Source organism: Xenopus laevis, chromosome 4L, assembly GCF_017654675.1.
Source record: "Xenopus laevis strain J_2021 chromosome 4L, Xenopus_laevis_v10.1, whole genome shotgun sequence".
Lineage (NCBI taxonomy): Eukaryota > Metazoa > Chordata > Amphibia > Anura > Pipidae > Xenopus > Xenopus laevis.
In genome coordinates this window covers 7,922,899-7,937,625 of record NC_054377.1, presented here as the reverse complement: position 1 = coordinate 7,937,625, position 14,727 = coordinate 7,922,899, and the positions used below count along the sequence as shown (strand labels likewise).

Genomic DNA, 14,727 nt, shown 5'->3' with positions numbered 1-14,727 from the left:
AGGGATAATGTACCCCCTACTGTAAATGATAAGGATATTAGAAGTCACTGAGGGGTTGTTCTGTGACCATATAAAGGCACAAGGCTGCAGGTTGAGTTATACAGGGAACGCTGAGTATCACTCATGTATTATAAGGGATAATGTACCCCCTACTGTAAATGATAAGGATATTAGAAGTCATTGGGAGAGCCAAAGACTTAACTGGATGCAGTGGAATGAATGGGTCATGTGAAATTAGGGACATTCTGTACACATTTTATAAGACATGCTATAAATAAAAAAAAAAACATATTCCCCCCCACAACTGTTTTGCACACCATCTTTTAAATATGTAAGAATATTACTAAATATTCTTCCCCAAAGGAACAGAGTCCAGCTCCTTCCTCTCCATTCCTCATAGCAGGAATGCATTTCAGTGTCGGCATGGATCCATGGATCCTTCCCATCTGGAATAAGTAAAATTCCCAGTTTCTGGCCCTGATGAGAAGCATCCCTTTCGGCTGCTGCATTAGGAAGCAATGAAAGCAGAGATTTGTTTTCCCTTTAAACTGGAGGAAGTGAGCTTGGGAGTGGCCCCGATCCGATTATCAGCGCCTATTAGTGTAATGTTGAGCTACCAGCTCTGCTCCTGAATTGTCACAGTTCCAAGAAAAACCTGAGCTGTACGACAGCTGTACAACTGTCAGCTAAACGTCGGCAAAATAATCATCCTGTCCCTGTATGATTAAGACTCTCCCTCTTAAAGGCTTAAAGGGGTTATTCACTTTTGAATGAACTTTTAGTATGATGTAGAGAGGGAAATTCTGAGACAATTTGCTACTGGTTTTCATTTTTTATTATTTATGTTTTTTGAGTTATTTAGCTTTTTATTCAGCAGCTCTCCAGTTTGCAATGGCAGCCATCTGTTTGCTAGGGTCCAAATTACCCTAGCAACCATGCATTGATCTGAATAAGACACTGGAATATGAATAAGAGAGGGACTGAATAGAAAGATGGGTAATTACAAGAAGCAATAACAAATACACGTGTACCCTTACAGAGCAGTTGTGTTTTAGATGGGGTCGGTGACCCCCATTTGAACTGGAAAGAGTCAGAAGAGGAAGGCAAATTATTAAAAAACTATTAAAAAAACCAAACAAAAAAAAGACCAAATGAAAAGTTGCTTAGAACTGGCCATTCTGTAATATACTAAAAGTTAATTTAAAGGTGAACCCTCCCCTTTAAAGGGGAAAATAAATCCCCAAAATAAAAAGTTGTCTAATGAAAGAAAATACAAGTCTAAGCAACTTTGCAATATACATAGAATGGTTCTAAATGCAATTTATGTTGAAAGCAGTATCTGCCTGTCTCTTGCTATTCTCACTGCTGCTTCTGACTATCAAAACAAAGTAGCAAAGCCAGTCCTCCTCCAGATTCTGCCTGTTTATTGCACTTTACACCCTTGCAATAAACAGGCAGAAAAGGCATTCTCATTTGCTGAAAGCTCACTATATGGGGGGCTCGGGAAAGTCATCCCTTTTGGGACCCTGCTTCTAGCTGATCCCATTATAGTAGACAAGGTTGAAAAAAGACACTTCCATCAAGCAAACTGCACATATACAGAGAAGCAATTCTCCCTGCATGCATTACTGTCTATTTAAAGGGAAAGTAAACCCTTCTTAGAAACAGGATATGTTTTCCCTTTAGCCTTTATGTTCCCTTTAAAGTTGAAAGGTTTCCTTGGGGAATGTATTTGGCTTTGCAGGAGGAATAAGGCTGTTATTAAGTGACAGGCAGTTAAACATCTGTCTTTCATTTGCACATAAAGAGGGTCCCGGGGGAATTGAGCTTTAGCTCAAAACAAGATGATTTCTATGTCTAAAAAGCAGGAATTGATCTCAGAGCCGGGTTCAGCTTTCCCTTCCTTCTCATTCCAACCCCAAATCCTGTTTTCTCTCACTTTCCCCTCAGTTCAGCTGTAAAAGCAAAATGGAATATTCCGTATGGTCGAGTGATTGGCATCGGTGATTGTTTGTGGGCAAGATTTAAAGGGACAAGCAAATTCTCTATTAAAGAATTAAAGGGCTGGGCACCTTTGAGATAACTCTTAGTATGATGCAGAGAGTGATATTCTGAGACAATTTGCCATTGGTTTTCATTTTCTAATATTTTTGCTTTTTGAGATATTTGCACTTTATTCGGCAGCACTCCAGTTTGCATCTGGTTGCTAGGATCCAAATTACCCAAACAACCATAAATTGATTTGAATAAGAGACTGAAAGATGCAAAAATAATAAATGTGTAGCCTTACAGAGCATTTGTTTTTTTTAGATGGGGGTCAGTGACTCTCTTTCCGAAAACTGGAAAGAGGCAGAAGAAAAAGGCAAATAATTCATAAAAAATGATGAAGACCAATTGAAGAGTTGCTTAGAACTGGCTATTCTATAACATACTAAAAGTTGATGTAAAGGTTTACCCTTTACCTGAAATTTCCATCCAGAAGTCAAGTACTGTATTTCTGGTTTGGGTTGGCCTTATGGGTGGTGGGTTCCATTATTTTATGATTTTTATTTAATTTATCTAGTTACTAGACTACAACTCCCATAACCCCCTGACATCCCTATGTACTGGTTATGCCCCTAGTAGCCCCACTTAATGCAGTAGACTGTGTAGAGGATTAAAAATCCTATCAGGAGAGGACCTCATCAGTATGTTGGTCAGTCCTCTGGGTCATCAATTGGTTCATAACTTTTTTTGGGCTAAGGAAAAAAACAGAGCCCAAACCCAACAAGAACATACTCCAAGTTGAACATGCTCCATGCTAATATTGATTTGGTTTCATTTGAACCTACGACCCCAGGCATAACACTAGCTAACCCTTGTTTTGTCCTCTCCAAAGGTGTGGCCAAAAGAAGAAACTGGTAATAAATGGAAACAAAGCAAAACTGGAAGACGGGGAGATCATGGAGCAAAATGGAGACAATGTCAAGTCTCAAGAGATGGTACAACTGGTGTCCCAAGAGCACACAGTCGACCAAGACCCCCAAGAAGATATCATTCAGAATAAGAAGGATGTAGACATGAAAATCGTAGTCTAGCATCTCCAAAAACCAATGGGGGAAAAAAACAACAAAGTACTAAGACTGAATTTAGAGTTATAAGGAGCCATGGACAGCTAAATAAGGATCCTGTGCTGCTTCTGTATCTTATAAACGAGGCCAAACTGAATAACAGCTTTCAGGCTATTCCATGACAGCAGATACTTTCCAATGCTCTTCTCCTGTATGGAATCTCTTCTTAGGGGGTTGGGGGGGTGGAAATGATATGAGGAAAATGAAGGACTAAAAGACCAGGGATGTCCAAACAACTTACTAGTAATCACGTACCCAGAAAATAGAGCTCTCTGTTATCTTCATCTGCTGAGGACATCATCTTGGATCCTGGAGGTCAAAGCTCTTTGTCAAGATGATACATTGGAAACATTGGACAGGAATCAACACACGGCAGTGACCAACTGCATTTTGCGTTTCTTTGATATGTATTTATAGTTCTGTGACATCTGTAGATCATGATTCAAGAAGTTTCTCACTATGTACCCTGATCTACTTGAGCAGACCCCAGTTTCAGGATGTCCATCCATAGAGCCAACTTCTGTAATCTCAAACAGCCTTTATACTCAGTTAGGGTCAAAACAATAGATGGTCTATTTAGTTATACCCTTGTAATGTAACAATTGTTCTGAGAGCAGAACAGTAGGCCAACTACTGGGTCATACTTACAAGACAGTAGGCCAACTACTGGGTCAGACTTACAAGACAGTAGGCCAACTACTGGGTCAGACTTACATGACAGTAGGCCAACTACTGGGTCAGACTTACAGCGCTGATAACATTTCTTCCCAACTCCAAAATGGTCACTGCATAAACCAAAATCCTCAAACTATGGTGAAGCCACCTACACGGGTCCAAAGCAGTTGATAGAGGGGTCCAAGCTGAAGATTAGGATAAACCATCACAATATCAAGGCATTGGGGCCCCTTTAAGAATATCTTTTTGTATCGATTTTATTTAAGTTGGCTTACTGTATGTATAGCACCGTGTTTCCTACTCACTTGTTGGGTGTTCGTTTTAATTAAGAAGAGAAGAAGCATTGAATCTTAAACTATCCCAAGCTTTCATGAGTTGCTCTAGCACTGCTTGGCCAACATGGACTTTCATATCTGAGGAACTTCGGAGGACTCTCGTACTGTTTATATGCTGGGAATATATTAGTGCTGAGAATTTCAGACACTGCTTTGTGTAGATGAATGTATGTGGTAACCCTCCTCTCCCAAAGAATTCTCATTCAACATAAGACGGGTTAGAGTGGAGACATTGAGCAGGAACAGCCCATTTCGTAGGGTGCGCTTTGTCTATATAGAACTTCCGAGGGCTTAAATTTCAACATATGGAAAATATTTTATTTTGTGTCTTTTTTTATAGGAGCGGGGGAAAGGGTGGCTGGGATAACCCTTAATTTTATGGTGAAGGGAGGGGTTTAAACCCAAACTGTTGGGGTACTAGTGTAATTTTGTATCTTTGGTTCTTTAAACAACAGTCAAGGCTAAGGTCAACAGATCAATTGGAGAGATCTAGGAATGATTTAGGAAGCTATGGGGCTTCTCATATCCCTTACAGGACTGATCTGATTCGATGCTCTCTTACCCCCGGTGTGATGCAGTTACTGGCGTTAGGGTTATTAATGCAAACGGCAGGGGTCGCCATGAGATCCGTGAAGTGGCCTTCAGAAGTGGGTCACACCTGCTCTACATGAGCTGAATCTTTTTGTCCATGTAGGTGATTTCCCTCAATCTCTAGACTTTTCAGAAGCTTCTCCTGGCTGGATTTATGGGGAGAAACATCAGTTTTTGATGGGATCCATTCAAGACCTAGCGGTGATTTGGAGCATTATGGGCAAATTTTAGGAACACTGACTTACCCTTTGGAGCACTTATTTTTGCTAACGCCCCCCCTCCCTCGTTAAACATGTGACCTGGTGGGCAGGAGCCTAATGCAGGGTCAGCCTACTTAAAGGAATTTTTAAAAATGCAAAAAAAGTACAATTCTTTATCCCTTGTAAAGAGCAAGGACCTGAGCAGAATAATTATATAAGTGGGTCGGGATATCTGTGGAACACAATTTTCATGCGCAAATACCCCAATAATAAAAACACATGTTCTACTCTATAAAGTGGTACTGAGTATCTATCCTGGCGGCACTGTCTTTTCTGCATAGGAGGTTCTGATGTGAAGTCATTTTTGGGTACAGACAATTTATAGCAAAAGGCTCTGGGGCAGTGAACACTTTGGGGCTGATTCACTATGGGTCGAATATCGAGGGTTAATTAACCCCCGATATTCGACTAGGAATTTAAATCCTTCGACTTCGAATATCGAAGTCGAAAGATTTAGCGCAAATGCTACGATCGTATGATCGAAGGATTATTCCTTCGATCGAACGATTAAATCCTTCGATTGAACGATTAAATCCTTCGAATCGAACGATTAAATCCTTCGAATCGAACGATTAAATCCTTCGAATCAAACGATTAAATCCTTCGATTCGAACGATTAAATCCTTCGAATCGAACGATTAAATCCTTCGAATCGAACGATTCGAAGGATTTAAATCCAATGATCGAAGGAATATCCTTCGATCAAAAAAAGTTAGCCAAGCCTATGGGGACCTTCCCCATAGGCTAACATTGACTTCGGTAGCTTTTAGCTGCCGAAGTAGGGGGTCGAAGATTTTTTTTAAAGAGACAGTACTTCGACTATCGAATGGTCGAATAGTCGAACGATTTTTAGTTTGAATCCTTCGATTCGTAGTTGTAGTCGTAGTCGAAGGTCGAAGTAGCCCATTCGATGGTCGAAGTAGCCCAAAAAATACTTCGAAATTCAAAGTTTTTTTACTTCGAATCCTTCACTCGAATTTAGTGAATCGGCCCCTTTAAGTCCAGTTCTAATTCTTAGAATTAAAGCAAAAAACACACAATGTGGGAAGCCTCTGTCTTTTTTTTTTCTAGCTATTGCCTTTTTTTCTAGATATAATTTCAATTTTATTGCCTTTTTCTGGCTATAATATCAATTTTATTGCATTTTTTGAGTATTGACATATGCCCAGCGTGATGACTCTCCCCTCAGAATTCTGTAATTAGAAGGCGATTTCACTGAATGAATGAGGGAATAAAAAGCTGATGTTACAGTACAGTAAAGTGAGAGCTTATTGGAATATTGATTGAGTATTGTTTAATACTGTTCAAGCAGGACAGGCAGAACAGTTTTAGATGAATGTCACTGGTGTTTGAGCACCTTCTTTTACTCTCTGCATTTATGTCCTGCTTTATGGCAGCTGATATTCTAGCTATCTGTATAACAGAGCATTCTGTCCCAGTGGCTGCACAGATCCTATCTGATCCCCATTGTAAGCAGCAGTCCTGTCCTGCTTTATGGCAGCTGAGATTCTAGCTATCTGTATAACAGAACATTCTGTCCCAGTGGCTGCACAGATCCTATCTGATCCCCATTGTAAGCAGCAGTCCTGTCCTGCTTTATGGCAGCTGAGATTCTAGCTATCTGTATAACAGAACATTCTGTCCCAGTGGCTGCACAGATCCCATCTGATCCCCATTGTAAGCAACAGTCCTGTCCTGCTTTATGGCAGCTGAGATTCTAGCTATCTGTATAACAGAACATTCTGTCCCAGTGGCTGCACAGATCCTATCTGATCCCCATTGGAAGCAGCAGTCCTGCCCTGCTTTATGGCAGCTGAGATTCTAGCTATCTGTATAACAGAACATTCTGTCCCAGTGGCTGCACAGATCCTATCTGATCCCCATTGTAAGCAGCAGTCCTGTCCTGCTTTATGGCAGCTGAGATTCTAGCTATCTGTATAACAGAACATTCTGTCCCAGTGGCTGCACAGATCCTATCTGATCCCCATTGTAAGCAGCAGTCCTGTCCTGCTTTATGGCAGCTGAGATTCTAGCTATCTGTATAACAGAGCATTCTGTCCCAGTGGCTGCACAGATCCTAAAGCAATGGCATTTTCATTTTATTGGAAAGTCCAGGAGTGGTTGATGAGGATGCCATGCCTTGGGTTTAAATGGGTCAGGATTTTGCCAAGTCCCCGAGTTGTAAATCAACTTGATGTTAGAAAAGCTCCTTTATTCAAAGGACAAACATGTCACACTCACTCTTCTACTTTTCTTTCTTATGAGGAAGAAGTTCCTTTGATACAGTATAGTCTATATTCTTTATTTAGAGCATCATCATCATCATCATCATTTATTTATATAGCGCTGTCAAGATACGCAGCATAAAGCATCTCCTGGCTTCCTATTGTAAAGCACAGCAGAACCTATAGGCTGAGAGGTCCCAGTGCTTACAATGAGTATCTATTTGGGGTGAGATCAGTTAGAATATGGTTTTGTTCTGGTGCACGGCAGGTTGTGGCAACGGATGTGTGAATGAGAAAATAAAAATCCCTCCAACCTTCATATTTGTGTCAAATACAGTTCAAACCAAAGGGGAACTTTCTCAGTAACATGGTTTGTGCGTGTGTTGTGTGTGTGTGTATATACGTGTGTGTGTGTGATTCACGGCAGTGATAATCCAGTCTCATTTATAAACAAAGCAAGTGGCTACCATAGCACCCACACACATGGGTGTAAATTAACCTCCCCAAACACCCCAACAAAAAGATTTCTTTCCCCACCTAAACCATGTGCACGATACAAGCAGTGGCGGATTAAGGACATGTGAGGCCCCCAGGCTACACTTTCCACAGGGCCCCCTTCTAGGGCAAGGATTTATATCGTTGCCGTACGCGCCACTTTTTTTTAAAGAAAACCGCCACCCGCCGTGTAAATTAACTCTCTGCAGAAATTATTTCACTGTCTACAGAAATTATTTCACTGTCTGCAGGCTGCAAAAATATTTAAATGTCTGCAGAAATTATTTCACGGTCTGCAGGCTACAAAAATTATTTCACTGTCTGCAGAAATTATTTCACTGTCTGCAGGCTACAAAAATTATTTTACTGTCTGCAGAAATGATTTCACTGTTTGCAGGCTACAAAAATTATTTTACTGTCTGCAGAAATTATTTCACGGTCTGCAGGCTACAAAAATTATTTCACTGTCTGCAGAAATTATTTCCTTGTCTGCAGGCTACAAAAATTATTTCACTGTCTGCAGAAATTATTTCATTGTCTGCAGGCTACAAAATTTAGTTTACTGTCTGCAGAAATTATTTCACTGTCTGCAGAAATTATTTCACTGTTTGCAGGCTACAAAAATTATTTTACTGTCTGCAGGCTACAAAAAACATTTTACTGTCTGCAGGCTACAAAAATTATTTTACTGTCTGCAGGCTACAAAAAATATTTTCTGTCTTCAGAAATTATTTCACGGTCTGCAGGCTACAAAAATTATTTCACTGTCTGCAGAAATTATTTCATTGTCTGCAGGCTACCAAAATTATTTTACTGTCTGCAGGCTACAAAATTTAGTTTACTGTCTGCAGAAATTATTTCACTGTCTGCAGAAATTATTTGACTGTTTGCAGGCTACAAAAATAATTTTACTGTCTGCAGGCTACAAAAATTATTTTACTGTCTGCAGAAATTATTTCACGGTCTGCAGGCTACAAAAATTATTGTCTGCAGGCTTCAAATTTTCTCTGGCTGCAGTGCAGATCAAAAGCTGTAGCTGGGCCCGGCTGGGTCCCCCCTGCTGCTAGCCGACCACCGCCTCGCGGTTGCACTACACTGTGACGCAGAGAGATGCTGTGAGCCTGTGACACTGCCGCACACCTGCTTCATGCCTTCAGTGTCTTGTCTCCCACTCCCAGTAAGAAAGCCGGGGGGGGGGGCGGACCTTGGTGAATTGAAAAAAAAATTATTATTTTTTTTAAAAAACCCATGGGCCCCTACCACTAATGGGCCCCTAGGCTATAGCCTAGGGTAGCCTAGGCATTAATCTGCCCCTGGATACATGATCCCCTGTGTTATACAGTTGCAGGCACAGCCATGGGCACGAATTGCTGATTATTACTTGGTTGTCCCTCTGGAGTTAAACTAATACTCAACTACAACTTGCAGCATGCTGAGGGTTACAGAAATATCAAACCTGGGGGCCACAAGCACCCCAACTTCCCCAGTTGTGGACCTAATTCAAAGCTTGGGTTTTAGGCCTTTTCCGATGCAAAGCTTAACATTAATTCAGGTGCATATTATGGAGAGTGGGAGTCTTGGCTGTTACCAATGTTATCCTGAAAGCTGGTGCTGATTGGTTGGTTGGGTAAAAAGTTTGGGTTTCCAAGACACTTTGTTGGGTGTAATCCTCTTCGCTAGAAAACCAGGCATTAAAAAAACGTATTAACTATAGATGAGCTGATAGACACAAAGGATTAAAGCAAAGGAAACATATTGTACATTGGGTAAACTGCTTTATTTAACAAAACAACTGCAACAGATACCAGGAAATGAGCAACAACCACAAAAGCCACAAAGAGTTCCGTTGATGATGTTCTACTAACAGCTGAACCTGCAACAAGCGACTCACTTAATTGTATATATATATATATACACACATATAAATGGCCCAGTCTGAAGGTCAGTTAGGGGGAGATTTGGGGTGAGTGTTTATTTGTGCCCTGGGTACCCCTGGAACTATAGCAGGGTGACTGTTACCCCAATGTTTCTATATATCTGTAACCTTGTTATGAGCTAAGGGGGCCCAGTCTGAAGGTCAGTTAGGGGGAGATTTGGGGTGAGTGCTTATTTGTACCCTGGGTACCCCTGGAACTATAGCAGGGTGACACCCCAATGTTTCTATATATCTGTAACCTTGTTATGAGCTAAGGGGCCCAGCCTGAAGGTCAGTTAGGAGGAGATTTGGGGTGAGTGCTTATTTGTGCCCTGGGTACCCCTGGAACTATAGCAGGGTGACTGTTACCACAATGTCTCTATATATCTGTAACCTTGTTATCAACTAAGGGGGCCCAGTCTGAAGGCCAGTTAGGGGGAGATTCGGGGTGAGTGCTTATGTGTGTCCTGGGTACCCCTGGAACTAAATCAGGGTGACTGTTACCCCAATGTTTCTATATATCTGTAACCTTGTTATGAGCTAAGGGGGCCCAGTCTGAAGGCCAGTTAGGGGGAGATTTGGGGTGAGTGTTTATTTGTGCCCTGGGTACCCCTGGAACTATAGTAGGGTGACTGTTACCCCAATGTTTCTATATATCTGTAACCTTGTTATGAGCTAAGGGTGCCCAGGTGTAGAGAAGCTATTCTATTTATTTATTTATTTTAATCCCATTGTTTTTCCCAAAGTGATGCTAAAGCTTCACATGAAAGAATTGTATCCCAACTGCTGGTGAATTAGGTGCGAATCTTTCATTTCATTTCCCTTTGTTGAGCTGTCAAGTGAATGAGACGGGAGCCTTACAAGCACCTCATTGGCACGACCCGGCTAATTAAAGGCATCTGTGCTTTAAACCTCAAGGACACCATGTGACCTGTTCAAAGACAGGAGCTCCAAGGCAACATTGAGTCTTTCGTTACTGTGTAACTAGAAAAATATGTTGGAGCGTTTCAGAATGAAAATGCAATTCTCCATGTTCCCGGATCTCAGATTCCCCATCACAAATTTTTTGAGTCTATGTTTCCAAGATCGGTAACATCTAAGCTTTGGATTGTTTAGACTCTAAAGATGTAGATTCTAATCATGGAAATCACTACATCCCAGGGCTCCATTCCCTTAACCTAGAGATTGCTCAGTCAGGAACATTACAGTGGCTTCATCTTCTGGTTGCTTAGAATTGTCCGAAGAGTTGTTGGTGGGTCCTGGGGCAAAACAGACTTTGTTACTGTGCTTCTCTACTGACCTGCTCCTCAACTCTTCTCTCATTACCTCCTCACATGCTTGTATTTAAAACTTTGTAACGGCTGCACCCCTCTTCTGGAATTCTATCCTACAGTCTGTCTGACTTTCTCCCAAACTTTCTGCTTTCAAAAGATCTCTTAAAACACACTTATTTAAAGAAGCCTACCCTCACTCTGTTTAGCTACCAAATGCAATACCATATGCTACATCTCTCACCTGCTTATTTCTGATCTTGCCGGGGTTAGCCAAATGGGTTGCCTAGGGCCCAGCCCTAAGTTAAAGGCTAAAATGAAGAAACTCATGTGACCTATGCTTTCTTCATAGCTTATTGCTAACTGCTCACTATGGGGCAAATTCACTAAGCGCCGAAGCGCCGAACGCTAGCATTAATTCGCTAGCCTTTGGCATTTTCGTTACTGCGCAAATTCACTAACGAACGCTGGCATAGTTTCGCTAGTGTTACTTCGCACCCTTACGCCTGCCGAATTTTCGCTAGCGACGTAACTACGCAAATTCACTAACGCGCGCAGTGTACTGAACACTACCTTTTACGCTAGACTTCCTTCGCCACCTCAGACCTGGCGAAGCGCAATAGAGTAGATAGGGATCGATTCAAAAAAAGGCAAAATTTTTTCTAAGTCCCAAAAAACGCTGGCGTGTTTTCTACATGACGGGTGATAGGCTGAAAAAGATCGAAATTTTTTTTGGGGCTCCCCTCCTTCCCCCCTACATTTCCTGACTCATGGCAATTTACCTAGACAGTGGGCACATGTGTAGGGCAAAATAAAATTTTTATTTGATGTTTTGAAGGGTTTCTAGCCATTTGTAGTGCTGATACGTATTCCTCCATTGAAATTTGAATTTGGCGCCGTATGCAAATTAGCCTTCGCTAGCGCAACTTCGCAATCTTATGCTGCCCCTGTGCGCAACTTCGGATTTTAGTGAATTTGCGGAGCGCTGGCGAAACTACGCCTGGCCAAGTGTGGCGAAGCGCGGCGAAGCGCGGCGAAGTTGCGCCTGGCGCAACTACGAAAGTTAGTGAATTTGCCCCTATGGGTTGATGCTTGGGTACAATCCGGTAGGTAATAGTTATCCTAATTTTGGCAAATGGGTCTCCAGAGAGGTGGGTCTCCCAAGGTAGAGAACCAATTTCTAAGACCCGGACCCGACCCGACCCCCCAAACCGCACATTTACCCACTTTGATCCGCTACCCGACCCGGACACATAAACTGCCTTATCCGTTACCCCACCCACAACCCAGCGATTGCCATCAAACAGGAAGTGATGTCGCTGCAAACCGGAAGTGACATCATAAAAAGTGGGCAGGGAAAGAAGCAAGTTTTGTACCATTTTAAAAAGGGGTAAAATATAGACAATAGAACATAAGATAAGAAATTCAGATGTGACCCGCAACCCACAGACCCATATCTATACCCACACCTGAAAATTCAGGGTACCTGCTTTTTTTTACAGGTACCGGACCTGCTGCAGGACTCTATCCCAAGGCTCCTCAGTCATCCACTCCTATATCAACTAGAATAATAATGAGTTGGTCAAAGTGTTGTCATTGTCTTCTGGGTCCTCAACCCCTATTCCCAAGTGTGTTTAAGAAAATCTTCTTTGCATGAATAAATTTTCATCCTTGTAGCAGGGTCCACCAAGGAGGACAGATATATAGTTTCCTTCCGTTACAATGACTCTTACACCATGAGTATCGTCAATGGTAGAGTGTGGCAGTCAATGGTACATTCTTGAGAAAGAACAAAATCCAAAGGAAGGAAGAGAATATCAGAGAAAGGTTCATCAGAATATCTTCCTTCCTGATCATAACCAGAAATGATAACAGAATAACAAAGCAGCTTATATACCAACATTTATTGATATGTACATCCGAGGTACAACACTTAGCAAAGTAGATTATATTCACATTGTCATGTATAAAGAATTCCCAGTTTTATACATAAGTTACAGAAAAGGATGAGACACGGTCTTAAAGCATCAAAGACACTCCCTAAAAAAAGAAATCTCAAAGGAAATAAATATATATATATATAAATAAAACTCACATAAGTAATGGATACTTCAAAGACAGGGACTCTATGACACCAGAACCAAATAGGGAGGTTGGGATGGAATATCCAGTTCATAGCCATCCCAGTAACACCTAACATACACATTATTATTAGTTTCTCTTTAGATTAGTCGAAAAGACACAGCTCCCTAATGGGGGGCTTCACCCCTTATGTCCTTTATTTTTTAGACTCTTCAAGAAGTGACACACCCAAAATACAGCAAAATGAAAGTGATTGGTCATCTATTCAATACTGTAGAGATGGAATGTATCAAGTACACAACAGAATTGAATTTGTTTCAATCCAGAGCTTCCGAGTTAGTGATGGTGGTTCCACATTGGTTCCATTTGGTGGCATAGTACACACCTTCGGGTTCTTGGCCTTCAGTTTTCCATCAGGTCAGGGATCTTCTTTATTTGGTTTTTAAAACTATAGACCCCAAGGGAACTTGGCAGCCATTTTTTTTATTTAGATGTTTTTGAGCCTCCCCCACACCTGCTTTGTACAAATATAAGTATTCAGTGTGTAATTAAGGATGGGAAAGACTTTAAAAGATCCACAGATGGAATCTTGGGCCATTTTTTACTATTGAACATGACCAACAAGTAGCCAAGTATCTTCTTTGTGCACTTGATTTCTTAGGGTCTGGTGGTACCCACACTGCTATTCAGTCACCATTTCTTTTACCTAGAACTTTCAGGTCCAAAAGATAGTACAGTCTAGATCTTATCATCTTCAAGGCATTGAACCAGACCTTCCAGAATTAGAGTCCAGTGACATATCCATTACAGATCTGCAAATAGTCCTTTGATTTTGGATTTTGACAACAGTGGGGCCACTGTCTGGATCCAGTTGGGACCAATGACCTCTACTACTAATGCCTCTGCTAATATAGTGGATTTGCCCCGTCCTCCCAAAACTGAAAACCCATCCTCACCAAAACCTTCTAGAAAGAATGGACCAATAACAAGATGTATTTTTAATCTTCTAAACAACTACATTTGTGCTTAATTCACTAACAATACCTGCCTAATGTTGAAACAGACTAACCTGTCTAAGACTCAACCTAGCTTCTAAACTATTTTTCCATTGCACGTCTAGATCACTAATCACTATTTAGCAAACGAAAATCCGCTGGACATCACAATCTGTGCCACAGCTACTTATCTAGTGACGTCACAAATATTGCTGCTTGTGTAACCGTGAGACAACGTCGGAGATATTTACAACACATTAGCTGTATATATATATGTATATGTCTATATACACACAAGGTGTTGGGACAAGGTTTTGGAGTTATTTAGAAATATCTTTTCCCCCATTCTGTTTGCAAAAAATAAATAAGTAAACACTTTAAATTATTTCTATCTTATTATAAAAACACGCCTAATATCACCATTTCACTGAAATTACACATGGAGACCTATATAATGGATTTGAAGTGCTCAAGGCACTTACTACATGCTGGCACAAAGTGTCCAAAATACTCGATTTAGAACGTCATGCGACTATAACTATCAATACATAACAGAACAAACTAGAGTCGGCTTCCAGTTACAAAAATAGCTGCACTGCGGTGTTTGGTCACATCTGTGCTTTGACAGCCTGTAGAACCGGTGGGGAATGTTGGACTTTCAACGGGTCTCTGGAATAAAGGTATCAGGATCCCCTGTGGGCACAATGGAATGTTGACAACAATAGTGCTGTCACTGTATCTTTAACTGACTGTCATCACCTCCGAACTTCAGA

General features: G+C 41.2%; 1 protein-coding gene across 2 annotated transcripts in view; it reads left to right on the top strand.

Annotated features, from left to right (window-relative positions):
• cd44.L (CD44 molecule (Indian blood group) L homeolog) overlaps positions 1–5,203 on the top strand; it is a 33,110-nt gene extending 27,907 nt beyond the window's left edge. For both annotated transcript variants that reach the window (XM_018256677.2, XM_018256676.2), the window contains one exon: positions 2,879–5,203. In XM_018256677.2, coding sequence (XP_018112166.1) covers positions 2,879–3,077 — 199 coding nt within the window. In that variant the 3' untranslated portion in view covers positions 3,078–5,203. The remainder of the gene's footprint in view (positions 1–2,878) is intronic.
• The last annotated feature ends 9,524 nt before the right edge of the window (positions 5,204–14,727 follow it).